This window comes from Papilio polytes, unplaced genomic scaffold (assembly GCF_000836215.1).
Source record: "Papilio polytes unplaced genomic scaffold, Ppol_1.0 DF823177.1, whole genome shotgun sequence".
Classification (NCBI taxonomy): Eukaryota; Metazoa; Arthropoda; class Insecta; order Lepidoptera; family Papilionidae; genus Papilio; species Papilio polytes.
Genome location: NW_013526027.1, coordinates 128653 through 141674, shown reverse-complemented (window position 1 = coordinate 141674; position 13022 = coordinate 128653). Strand labels below are relative to the sequence as shown.

At 33.8% G+C, this 13022-nt stretch overlaps 4 protein-coding genes across 5 annotated transcripts in view; 1 reads left to right on the top strand and 3 right to left on the bottom strand.

Annotated features, from left to right (window-relative positions):
- Nucleotides 1-4191, bottom strand: part of LOC106105061 (ral GTPase-activating protein subunit beta) — a 20137-nt gene extending 15946 nt beyond the window's left edge. Inside the window, exons 1-6 of the mRNA XM_013285286.1 lie at nucleotides 3938-4191; nucleotides 3262-3420; nucleotides 2733-2970; nucleotides 1989-2220; nucleotides 1397-1557; nucleotides 672-814 (exon numbers count right to left, since the gene is read on the bottom strand). Of these exons, the coding sequence (XP_013140740.1) occupies nucleotides 672-814; nucleotides 1397-1557; nucleotides 1989-2220; nucleotides 2733-2970; nucleotides 3262-3420; nucleotides 3938-3973 (969 nt within the window). The 5' untranslated portion in view covers nucleotides 3974-4191. The remainder of the gene's footprint in view (nucleotides 1-671; nucleotides 815-1396; nucleotides 1558-1988; nucleotides 2221-2732; nucleotides 2971-3261; nucleotides 3421-3937) is intronic.
- Nucleotides 4192-4510: 319 nt separating this feature from the next.
- LOC106105135 (B-cell receptor-associated protein 31-like) lies at nucleotides 4511-6130 on the bottom strand. Its single transcript, XM_013285367.1, has one exon. The coding sequence runs from the start codon at nucleotides 5873-5875 to the stop codon at nucleotides 5246-5248; it is 630 nt and encodes a 209-aa protein (XP_013140821.1). The 5' UTR covers nucleotides 5876-6130; the 3' UTR covers nucleotides 4511-5245.
- A 357-nt stretch (nucleotides 6131-6487) lies between these two features.
- Nucleotides 6488-10397, top strand: LOC106105134 (metaxin-1). 2 transcript variants are annotated; one of them, XM_013285365.1, is made up of 6 exons: nucleotides 6488-6643; nucleotides 6724-6870; nucleotides 7395-7664; nucleotides 8142-8376; nucleotides 8656-8810; nucleotides 10084-10397. In XM_013285365.1, exons 1-6 carry the CDS (start codon nucleotides 6566-6568, stop codon nucleotides 10204-10206), a joined length of 1008 nt encoding a protein of 335 aa, XP_013140819.1. In that variant the 5' UTR covers nucleotides 6488-6565; the 3' UTR covers nucleotides 10207-10397. The 2 variants fall into 2 exon arrangements, with proteins under 2 accessions (XP_013140819.1, XP_013140820.1); XM_013285366.1 differs by lacking the exon at nucleotides 10084-10397 and adding an exon at nucleotides 9038-9729.
- Nucleotides 10398-10516: 119 nt separating this feature from the next.
- Nucleotides 10517-13022, bottom strand: part of LOC106105060 (myotubularin-related protein 10-B) — a 13685-nt gene continuing 11179 nt past the window's right edge. Inside the window, exons 11-12 of the mRNA XM_013285285.1 lie at nucleotides 12997-13022; nucleotides 10517-12417 (exon numbers count right to left, since the gene is read on the bottom strand). Of these exons, the coding sequence (XP_013140739.1) occupies nucleotides 12184-12417; nucleotides 12997-13022 (260 nt within the window). The 3' untranslated portion in view covers nucleotides 10517-12183. The remainder of the gene's footprint in view (nucleotides 12418-12996) is intronic.

Below are 13022 nucleotides of genomic sequence, written 5' to 3'. Positions count from 1 at the left end.
ACTCGATAATTCTGCAACGGTTCAACATATCTTATTGAAATTTGGCACAGATATAAAACAAAGTCTGGAGTACACATGGGATAAGGTTCATTCCCGAGAAATGTCCGGTTCCCGAGGGATACGTAACTTTTTGTAATTGATATAGTTTGTATGTTTTCTAATACCACGCGGACGAAGTCGCGGGCAACAGCTCGTTATCAATAAGTGTCATTGCATTGGGTAATATTAAAAAAAAAATGGCTTATATTACTTATAGATAGATTACCTTTCTAACGGTGAAAGAACTTTTAAAACGTCCCAGTAGTTTAGTTACTTCAATACAAAAATACAAATCTTTCCTCTTAATAATAGTAGTAAAGATTTACATTTTATTTTGTGACATTGTTTAGTTTTTACAACAATAGATGGAGCTTATTATAATTTAGTAAAATGTCAATACAAGGACACGAGGCACTAAACTTGATACATATTACCTATCAGAGAAATTACCGGTCAACAAAATTTTGTTCACTATGCCTAGTGTATAAAAGCTAAAGTTTAGATGGATGGATGTTTGTTAGAGTTATTTGGTATAGATGTAGAGGATAGTTTGGAAGAACACATACTTTTTACAAAGCTGGTATTTATTAAATGTCTTTGGAATTGTAAGAAAAGCCTTTTTATACAGTTACCTGTAAAAATTCTGGGGTCTGACTGATAAGATGTGGGCGACAGAGGTCGACCGGGTTGCCGATGGTGTGCAGGACGCGGTACCAGGTCTGCATCACCGCCTCCGCGCTCATCTCCGCCGGCACCAGGTTCGCGTCCTCCTCGCCTGGTGCATTGGAACAAACGACATAGATTATCTATCTATACTATTATAATAACGCGTAAACACACTTTTTTACGTATGTCAGAAATCATTGTATGCGTTTTGAATAACTATTTTTTTTATACAAAAGCCGTACATCTAGACACGTTTTAGGTTATATATTTTTACACACTTTTTACTCTTTACTTTAGAGGTAAATAATTTGGAACAAAATCGCCATGCAGGAATAGGGCAAAAATTACAAGCCAATAGCAGTAAAGCAAGGAAACGCTTATTGTAAGCCAACGTCAAAGACCTTTTTATCATTTTATCATACATATATAAACAATAAAATAACTTTTTATAATTTCATACGGATGAAGCCGTACGGGAATAGCTCGTACCTAATAAAAGAAGGTAATTGATTATAAGAAAATTCAACAGCAAATTGACATTTGAACAGAACAATTTACCACAGAAAAAGATAAATTTAAACTGAAACATAATAATTGCAGATCAATGTACTCAATATTGACTAGCTTAATATTAAATCCGACTCGAAGGACCATCGGCGGACTATTTTCATTGTATAAAAGTGCGAGTTACCGATAGGCATTGCGGGGAACATGGGCCCGTACATGTGCGCGAGCAAGCGCGCCGTGAGGCAGAGCGAGGCGCGCGCCCACTGCTCCGCCAGCGGCGCGCGGTGCCGCCAGCGCACGCACTGCTCGCGCAGCGTGCGCCACAGCGCCGGCGACGGGAAACATCTCACACAAACACATCACTCTTATTTTTAAACACATCTTTACTAATATTAGAAATAGGAAAGATTTGTATTCGTGTATGTATTGAAATAAATCAAAAACTATATGACCGATTTCAATACTTTCACCATTAAAAAAGCTACGTTATCAGTGAGTAACATGGACTACTATTTTATAATTTGACGCATTTCGTCAGTAATGATCGCAAAGTCAGAAATAAAACTGGCCTACCTATGTATTTATTTTTTTCGATATTTCTAGCGACATCGCTTATCATTATGTCTATCTGGGGGACAGTTTATTTGAATTCCACAATTTAAAAATAAAGTCAATCAAAACCAAGTGCATCAGAAACACATTAAAAAATTATTTTAGTAAATTAAATACTGTGAATGTACATATTTTATTATTGCAACTCCCTAAAGGCAAAATACCTATGACAAGCCAGTATCCAGACTTCAAATAGCACGCACAGCACTCGCTCGCAGAGCTGCTCCGCGCCGTGGTGGGGGGCGGGGGGCGCCAGCAGCGCAGCGGCGGCCGCCAGCAGGAGCAGTAGCAGCGAGCGCCACTCGCGCGGCCCCAGCGCCCCGCTGTCCGCCAGCGACCGTGCCAGCCGCAGCACGCGATGGCACAGCACCGCCTGCTTGCTGATCAAATCTGCACCTACATGCACATAATAACTCAAAAAACATCGGTTATCACTAATTAGACTTTAAGAGCGCATCTTTGACTAAACTATAGCATATTTAGTCACACTTTGATTGCTATGAGCGTATATGGAGGTACACACACTACTTGATACTCTGAAACTGCATAGGAATGATCAATGCAATTAGAGCTTGTCCCACGACTGACTGATAGAGGCTCAGATAGGTTAAAAATGACGTCACTGTCAGATGAGGTAATAAAATCCATCACTTATTGTTATTAATTTACAATTTAGTGGGACAGGCCCTTAACAAAGCAAATCAGCGTTTTCTTATATCTAATCCCTAGTATTTACTTCCAACTTACCTATTTCCATTTGATAGATGAATGAGAGTGCTTGTAAAAGAATTATACAGCTCAGCCCTTTTTTATTCAACAATGACTAAAAATAACCCTAGTTCAATTAAACTATGTGTATTAAGCTATGTTATTAAAGTGAAATATTGCCTATTCTAAAAATAACTTACTGTCATCAGCTCTCGGAATGAAGAGGTTATGTAAATGGCTGAGTATCTTAGAGGCGTATCGTTTAGGATCCGCAGCTAGGGGCGGCGGGATGGCGGGCTGCGGGGGCTGCGACGCCGGCGCAGGGGGCAGCAGTGCGCCGAGCCACGCATGACACACGTACACACACGCGCGTAATGCTTCATGTTCAGTTAACGGTAGAGATAGACCATAACGCAAAACCTCTAGCACCCATTCAACCTAAAAAAGCATATATTTATTTATTTAAACTCATCCTTTCTTAGTTTTAAACGTTGGAGAGCGAAAAGAGTTCTGTAAGAAAGAAAGCAGTGGAAGAGTTTGGTGGAGGCACATACCAAGAGGCACGCTGAAATTTGGCACATATTAAACTCACCTATTTGTGACACCATATCTAATTTCAGAATAAAAGGCTATATTATTATTAGTTGTAAATGTAGTTAGCAATATTTTTACCATAGACAATCTACACTTTTGTCATAAATACTAATAAACTCTATAATATTAAAATACCTCAGTGTCAGTAGTCAATGGACTTGGCTGATGGCTGGCTAGCTGTTTGACGACAGCAAGCACGACATCGCGGCCGCCGACAGCACCCAGCACACCTTGCCCACCTCCTTCCAGTGGCAGTGAGCTCCATTCTGAATACATACCCTCACTGTCCTTGCTCTGCAAATAGTGTTGGATACAATTGGTGGTAAATGCAAATAATCTAGTTTAATTTTTAACTAAAAGATTTTGCTTAAATAAACCCTTAATTTAATAAAGTTTTTGTAGCCAAAAAAGAAAAATTATAAAACACTAAAATCAAAATCTAGCAGATTTTTCTCTAAACTAGTTCAGTAGATTAAGGTAGCACCATTTTTCGTAGATTGCCTGTGGTTGGTTATATATTACTTTACAAACTGTTTTTAGTGGGAGTGTTCGTTATCAGTGAAAATCACAAGTTCATATTTCATGTTTTTAATGACTAGTGAATCATCTGCTATAATTAAATTTTTCCGCTGATGGCGCCAATTTCATACTCTATAAGAGAAAACTAAATTGAATATTTGTTTTTGGTCCAAAGACAGTACAAAAGAGACATTTAATAAAACATTTCTGCTTTTTTCTACACTTATAATAACTAGAAGAAAACTTAAATAATTCAATGATGTTAATACAAAAATATTATTTTGATTTTTACCTTAAAATTAACTCTGTTGAAAATTCCCACATTCATAAATAAAGAATACCTAACGGTACCAAGCTCGCGAATACGAAGATTCTGTTTAATAGCACTTCTATTGGAACGCCTTGGATCGCCAACACATTAAAGAACTTTGTTTTTACTTTGGATTAATTTTTCATCGAGTTACTTCTTACTACTCTACTTTCTTATAATCCAAGAAAATCTAAACAAAACAAATAAGCCACGGTATTGATAATTTTGACATTCGATGTCAATGTCACTTTGAAGTATCATATGTCATCAATGGCTTTCAGCTTTCAGTTCAAAAAGATGAAGACCACTGATAGTGTTTTTGAGTAGCACAAGTTATGAATTTGGTGTTTCCCGCTCCACAATTTTACCATCTTGTATATCTTGTATTTATGGTAGGGAAATACACACTAGGTAGAATGTGTTATTAATCTTCGATAAGCATGTTGAATTCACAGAATATACCATATTTATTCTTCGATTATGTTCATTACCGTTACACAGTTCTAGTACTGGTATGTTCTACACTAAATCTCTTTCTCAAATAAATAAACATGATTTGCATAAATTACTTTATTAGCTCAAACGACATAGATATCACAAATTTTCAACATTTAATGTTTTGTTATTAAGCTTTACAAACAAGAATAAATCTAACATACTTCATGTCTTATAACCTAGATGGAGAAAGATTTTTTTTAAAATTGTATGTGAAAATACCATTTAGTAATAACCATCATTGTCTTAAAAAAAGGTAAAAAAACACTTAGACAGCCACTGAAAAAGCAAAATAACAGACTAGATTATTATAAACATATAAAAATATTTTAAATTTTTGACAGTGTACATAGAAAATAAGTACATACTACACTTTTTAATTATAATTCGAAAATAGTTAGAAAACAATACCTTTTATCAAACTTAAATCCCAATTTTTGCTAATAACTAAGATTTATATAAATTATACAAATAAGCCAAAATATCTTCAAATAACATAATCAGTCTCAAGATTTTAAAAAGTTTGTTTTAAATGCTTGAATAAAATAATTTCAACATATACAATTAAATACTACATTATTGCAGCCAAATATACAATGAAATGTTTTGTTCCTTACAAAAACTTGTTTTAAAATGCAGTAGAAAATACATGTTATTATGGAAGTTACTACATGGGTTAATATCATTAATATAGATTTATAGAAGCTTTGTAAAATCAGTATTTTTTACTTCAGTTACGTAATTATGCAGCATCTTTTAGTAATTTTAATACCACATAATACATTTTATTATAGTTTATTCATCGCCTTTTCCACTCGAAGTTTCTAGTTGTTCATATTTAAGTCTCCATTTAGTTGCCTCTTCTTCCAATTCTTTTGTTTTCAATTTCTCTTCTTCCAGCAAATTCTCAGTAACTTCCAGAACATTCTTTATTTCTTTATAATTTTGAGCTTCTGCGAGCTGATTATCATTGTCAAGCAAAGCCTTTTTAGCTTGACTCACAGTCTCTTCCGCTTGTTTGATAATTTTTTCTGCCTTTTGTTCAAGCTCATATTGAATTATCAACATTGTAACTAAGCGTTTGATGACAAATGCTAGAAATATAGCAAAACTTGTAATGTAAAAGTTCCTTTGAGCGCGGAACAGTTTTACATGACTTTTCATTTCTGTTGATAAATGTGATGGTAATGGTTCAGAATTGTTTGAATATTTTCTCATTTCTCTGATAGCGTCCATTAAGAATAATGTCAAAACGCCTAGAAATGCATAGAAGTACAATGCGGCATGATGTTGGAACATTGCGAAGAGACTTGACCTGAAAAACTGATGCCATCGCCGCGGACTGAATATCGGTAATATCATAATGATGACAACAGCAATTTCAAAATATAAATAACCAGCAATAAATGTCCACTGCAAAGACATTATCACAAAATTGCAAACCGGAAAGACTTCGATACAAATTTCACTAAACACTTTCTAGATTTAGCTAATATTTTGAAGATTTGAAATACAATATAACCGTAGTTCACTTCTCTATACTCCCAGAACAATTCTTTTTTTTCCACTTCATAAATTCACAGCAATATCAAATTTCACCGAACATAAAATGTGAATTCACCAAAAAATATGCTTAAAAACAAAGTTTTTGTATAAATTATTAAGAACCTTATTCCTTTTCCTTAAAGATTAAAATTGTATGACAAGAAATGTATTCTATCATCTGAGTCACAGCTGTCAACTTGACATAGCTTGAGTCTTTTGGACAGATACTATATTTGTCTTTAACTAATTGGTCCACGTTTTAAAATAGAACTCAATCGGAATCGGTTTTCACACTTTCTTTTTGAACTAAAGACATAAAGTTGATGCAATTTTAATAATGTAATAACTCGATAACAAAAGTTGTTATTTTGTTAAAACACATCATTCAATATTGATTACCAGCGAAAAGTTTTTCTTAATAACGTAACTGAACTTTGTTCGTTCATGTTAACCATGATTTCTACTCTACGAAAAAAGTTACATTTTGTCTATGAATTGCAAAAATCTAAAAAAATGTCAAGTTGTGCAATTTCTGTAAAATAAAAATTTAATTGTTTATTTATAGTGATAATGAGTAATATACAATTAGATATATGGCGTGGTGAGTGGGGCTTAGCATCTATAGATTTAGAATGTCTAAAAGTTTTGGTAAGTATAATTCATTAATAACCTATCCTGGTACTTTAACCCGGCAAATTGATTTTAGCTAAATCAAATATTCATTACAGACCTATATGAAATTTATCGGTGTTCCTGTTAAAGTTCACGAAGCGAACAATCCATATTTCGCACCAAAAGGTCGGCTTCCTGTTATGAGAGATGGTCGTCATGTTCTTACAACATTTGAAGAAGTCGTTGATCATTTGAAGTCATTAGTAAGTAACGAATCTAATTACGACCTTAAAAAAAAGTTACAATATTTAACAGTGGTAGAGCTCGCTTTAACAAATTCGCACGAATGGGTCGGCTCGCCCGGTAAAAACCACGACCACACAGAAAACAGGCGTGAAGTGGAAGCAATTCCGCGTTTTGTCTGATGAGTGTGGTGCCGGAGGCCTAATTTTTAGTCACTTTCCCTTTCCATTGTTTTCTTAAGTGGAGAGGATGGGAAGGAAAAGTGGATTTGATGGTGGAGGAGATGCATAGGAAGGGAAAATGTCCTCTTTATGTGCGACTCCTCCTCCGTCAATTAAGGATAGGAATCGCAATTGCGGATGTTTATAGGTAGCGGTCACTTTCCATTTCTGTGAATTCAGGTGGCCGCTTGTTCGCTTTCCACCTTATATTATAAAAAAAACATAGCTTGTAATATAGAGATATCTTGACAATCCACATCTTCAAGTTACATTTACTTGTTGAGAACATGTAGTGTTTGATACATTTTATTTATTTTCTTCAGCATTACAGTACAGATGTTCATCTAAATACAAATCAAGCAGCTGAAGCGAGTGCATTCACACAGTACCTAAGGGAAAAGCTGTATCCAGCGTATGAGTATGCATGGTGGGTAGATGAAAAGAACTACACTGAGCTCACTCGGCCAGCTTACGCAAAAGCGTTACGAATACCCTTCAACTTTTATTATCCTGGAAAGTATCAAAATGTGGCAAAGGAAATGATTGATGCATTATACGGAGAGCATACTGATCTGAAAGAGATTGAAAAGACTGTAAGTATTAAGTTATTTAATACTCATCATCTCCCCTGCCTTATCCTACTCCCGTAGGGTCATGCACCGGGTTTTCGTCCTCCAAATAACTGTATCTTCTGTCATCTCAGTCATCACTCCGTTCTTGATCATGTCACCTTTCACGCAATCCATCCATCTATACCTCTACCGGTGTACCTCAACTTTCATAACTAACATCTGTCTTGTTCAGTATTAAGTAATTTAATACTGATATAAAAAAATGTCTGATATTTTATTATTGTCATTGTCGTTGATAATATTTACATTTGTATAGCATCCTTTATGGCAGGAAATTAAATGTTTCCTGAGCGTACAATGGTTAGAAACCTATGTTTTAATTATTTTTTAGTTAATTCTAAAAAAATCATTGAAGTTTCTGAATGTGAAAGTAGTAGTAGTAGTAGGAGTAAGTCAACAACAGTATATTATTATTTAATTAATTTAATTCTTTTCCAGATATACCAAGAAGCGGAAAAATGTCTGGCAACTCTGTCTGATCGTTTAGGAGAGAGTGAATACTTCTTTGGCAACCGGCCGTCTTCATTTGATGCTGTAGTGTTTGCATATCTAGCACCATTAGTCAAAGCTCCGTTCCCTAACAGTACTCTCGGAAACCATGTGAAAGGCATTCCAAATCTGACCAGGTTTGTTGGGAGAATTAATCAGAAGAACTTCAGACAGGTTACTGATGGTATGTATTTTACTTTTACATACTCAAATTCCTAAAAAAAACAAACTATGTTTTGTTTCAATATTACAGTTTTTTTATTGTTATTGAGATAGGGTTTCTTATAATAATGGCTAAGTAACATTCACATTGTTTAAGTTTTGATGGATAGGTGTTAGTTAAAAGTTATCTCCAGAATGACCCCAAGGATTTCGATGTATTTTGGCACAGATGTTGAACATAGTATAGAAGAACTAGGACTACTGTTATTTTTTTTCAATAAAGTTAAATGATTCTTAACAGAATACAACAGTCAGAACAGCAAGAAGCAATCGACAGGTACTCAGGCGGACCGCGCGGCCGCCAACTTCCCGCACCAGACGCGCAACAAGATCCTCGCCGCCATCTTTGCAGCATTCGCTATGACTGGATATGCCTTTGCCAGCGGGATGTTTCAGGTCAGTACAAAAGCATTTATCTTATGTTTATAGTTGAACTTTGTAGCATTTTTGGTAACAAAGTATACATTTTAGTAAGTGTGGTTGGTTGTTGCTTTTTATTTAGTTTTAATTGCTTTTTTTTAAATCAATATTCTGTATTTTTAGCTGTAATTTTGTCCCTTTGAAAATAATAGGCACAGAGTTGTATTCTTATTCATTCTCACGATATATCTCTTTTTATTCAGGAGTTGAAAGATTTTGAACATTCCCGAGATTACAGCGAGATGTTTGAGAATGAAGAAGATGACAACTGAGCCGCGCGTCGCGTGACGTCATCCAGTGACAGACAATTTCTTGTGACGGATGTGAAGCTGTCATGGCGGCAGTTTTTACGCGCCGATAATTGTTTATTCTCGTAAAAAGTGGATTAAAAGCAGTGTTTTTGTTTAAAAGTTAAATTTTCGTTGCAAATGTTTAGTGTAATTCATGCATTTATTAATTCATAACTGATTTGAGTATTCAATATTGTTTTTTTTAAATGTACATTGTTTCCATAACATATTTTGTTCTAAAAATTTATCACTTTAAGTACATATTGTTTGTACAATGGATGTTCTTTATGATTTTTTTAATTTGCCATTATTTATAACTACCATAGAGTACGAACATATTTTGTCTATGGTTCACTGCTGTCATAGAGTAAAGATTTGTGCATTTATTTTATGTTTAGCCGCAAAAAACAGCTCAATGTCCTTAATGATAGTGTAGCTTTTAGTTAGAAACAGTATATTAGTTTGTGAATTGAATGTAATATTTTAATGGTAAAAAAGACTAGAAAGTTGTTTTTGTGGTTGGTGCTTGTACTGTACATGCAGAACTGGTTGTTTTGTTTGAAATTACTAAATGGTGATTGAATAAAGATGTTTTGTTGATTGAATTTTATTATTTATTTAATTCCAAAAAGTAATTCTATATCCTTATATGAAATTATTAAACTTCTTTGTTTTAAAAAATGTCTACGGACGATAATTTTACGCGATAACATCATTAGGAGAATGGTTAGGATCTTGCTTCTTTGTCACTTGTACGTCGCTCTCGCTCGCACGCTTTGCTTAGAGTTTCATACATTTTGGTATTACCAGCCTTCACAAGATTTATAAGTAGTAATCAGGTTAAAATATGATTAAAATTGCATAAGTAAAGAAATTATGAAAATCCATTTCGTGCTCGAATGGATGAATCTAGCTCCAGTTTAACGTTGGTTATGTTTTGAGATATTTTTATGTTTTAGCGTTTATCAACATGGAGTTGGGAGAGAACTGTGTTGCTGAACAAATACCGTATCGTGAAGAAACACATACAAAAAATGAAAAGACTACAAGTGGAAAGAGAGCAAGAGAAGAAACCTATTTAAATAACAACTTTTGGTATTCTGTTGAAAACGTTTAAAACAAGAGATATAATTACCTAAGGTCGGACATATATGTAATACCGACTAGCGGTACTATACACGGACCGTAGTTTATTGAGCCGTGTATGTCCACCTTTAGTTCTTTAGCATTCCCTTAAGAAAAAAGTCACAAGGGTCGATAATTTCGCTTACTTATGTTTAATGTAAATAAATGTAGAATTAATTTTTAATATAGTAAAAAAATATTATTGGTTTAATTTGCTGTTTTTTAAGTTAGTATTAAAAGGGATAGGTTTAAATAAAAAAAATCACATAAAACTTGCGTAGATTTAATAGAATTCAATTGTTAAAATAACAAAATACTTAAACTAAGAGCTGTACAGCTCGTCTTCAGTCCACAGTTACTTATGTAACCATCGGAAGACAGCGTCCCTTTAATATTACATAAATTATTGTAGCTGCCTTATACAACATATTTTCACATAAGCAATAAGTTAATTTTGGTCCTAAGTAGCAACACTGCATTGTACAACATTCGTTATTAAGTAGACCATTTTTTATATAATTAATTTGATCAATACTAAGTACTACCCGAGCACAATAACATGAGATGACGTAATACAATATGTGGTTTATTTTAGGCAATAAAATTGCGGTCAAATTTTCAAATCTTGCTAATATTTAGATCTAAATAGACATAGATATTTTTTTTTAATTTATTGCAATTAGCAAAAAAAGTATATGAGAAATCCATTAGTCTAATTTTCGCCAATTCTAAATGCTAATAAACTACTAAGTAAGCTTCATTATAAATTATAAAGTAAGTCTATTAGGGGTTTTTAAAGTTCGAACACAAGTTAAACTAAACTCAAAAATCAACTTTTTATCAATATTATTATTTTTTTCTTGTTATATAGTATATAGTGTATACTTACTAGGGTAGTAATTTCAATCCAAATATAAACAAGATATGGAATCTGTTATTTTTTCATTGATCCCTTACATGTCTCATGTTATTGGGCCCGGGTTACATTTATTTTTGGCGTTCTTGGAATGAATTTTAAACTATCAACTAATTTTTAATGGCAACACTATTTGTCCTATCTTGAAACATTTTATCTAAAAAAAAACTGTTAAAAAAGGTGATATAAGACGATTAAAATTATTAACAACAAATCGGCTGTACACAAAATAAATGACTTAACTGTTTACGAAATGGTAACAATTTGTTATATATCTATTTAAATAAATACAATTACATTTATATAGCATTCAATAAATTCTTTTAATCCTTTCAAAAATATTTCATTCAAAAATAGTTACTTTTATAATCTGCCAATCTTTTTAAACGAGAGCAAAGACAATATGAATTACATCTGTCAACCATAGACAACTTTGACAGTTGACAGATGTCTTGACATTAAGATTTTTAAAGTTATTAACTAACATTCACTGGACAATAAATATAGTATAACTAATTTGTTCGCTCACACGGGCCAATCAATTCCTTAACAGGCATCATATTTACACAATAAATACAAACTAAACGCAATATATTAATTTCTTTTTAATACTCAAACGTGAGGCTACGAATTTGTTCTACGAAGCCTAAGCGATGCTCTTCGTTTGTATATAATATTTAGTCTGTACATTTCATCTCGTAGTAAAAAAGTCAGAATTTAATCTGTTTTTATATATACAGCAACCAATAATATAAATATCCTGAGTTGGGGGCATTTTAATCGCTTTTTATAAGGGTTAGGGGACACAGACCCCTTATCTAGCGACCCTCTTTTTCATTTTATAAAAGCAATGGAAATAATTCGCATTTTACAAAACCGCAAAGGTTTTTATATTCCAGGTAATGTTTAAAAATCAAGTACTATAAGTCTGGTATTTAATTACTTTTTTTCTATATATATTTCCAGTAAAAATGTACAGACTAACATAAATCCTAACACTAACAGCATAAGGTTCAAATTAATCAGGTGCATTCAACAAGGACTGTGAATCCAGCAGCTCACTGGCATCAATGAGGCTGACCTGCATGGAGTGCACATTCCTGGCCTCGTGCCGGCCCAGGCTGAAGGGGAAGAAGCGAGACCCCACCTCCACCTCCGCCTCCGGTACCTCCACCTCCGGCACCTCCTCGCACCTCCACATCCGATTGTTCATTATAGATAGAGATGATAGCTTCTCACTTAACTGTTGAATCTGTTAGAAAAACATGTTATTTTAGTCTATGGTATCAACGTAATCATAGATTACATCATAGTCATAAATACGACCATTCATAACCATAATAAAAGTGAGTAAAAATGTATCAAAATTATTGTGAGGTTAATTTATATGACTAGCTGTTCCCGTGTGACTTCATCCGCATAAAATTATTTTATTGTTTACATGTGTCAAATTTTCAATTGCCAATGTCAAAATAACATGACATGATTACAGACCATGGCAACTTTGCTTCTTTGATGTTGGCAGCAACTTTGGTCTCTTTCCCACATGAGGGTTTTTATCCAAAATATTTACCCCCTAAGTTATAGCCTAAAGTGTGACGTAAGTCTACACTTAAAAAAAGCCCTACGGCTTTTTATTAAAAAAATAATTATTCAAAAATATGCTGTAATTGCTTAAATCTTAGGCAACAGAGAAGTGTGTGTTTACGCTTTATTATAACGGTATAGAAGTATAGATTAACAAATATGTTCGCGCAATTTCAGTAAAAATTGTACGAAGTCCTTTTCACTTCGGTACTTCGAGGTAGTAGTGTATAGTTGAGGTGTATACCTGTGCTCTGAGCCGCCAGTGGTACG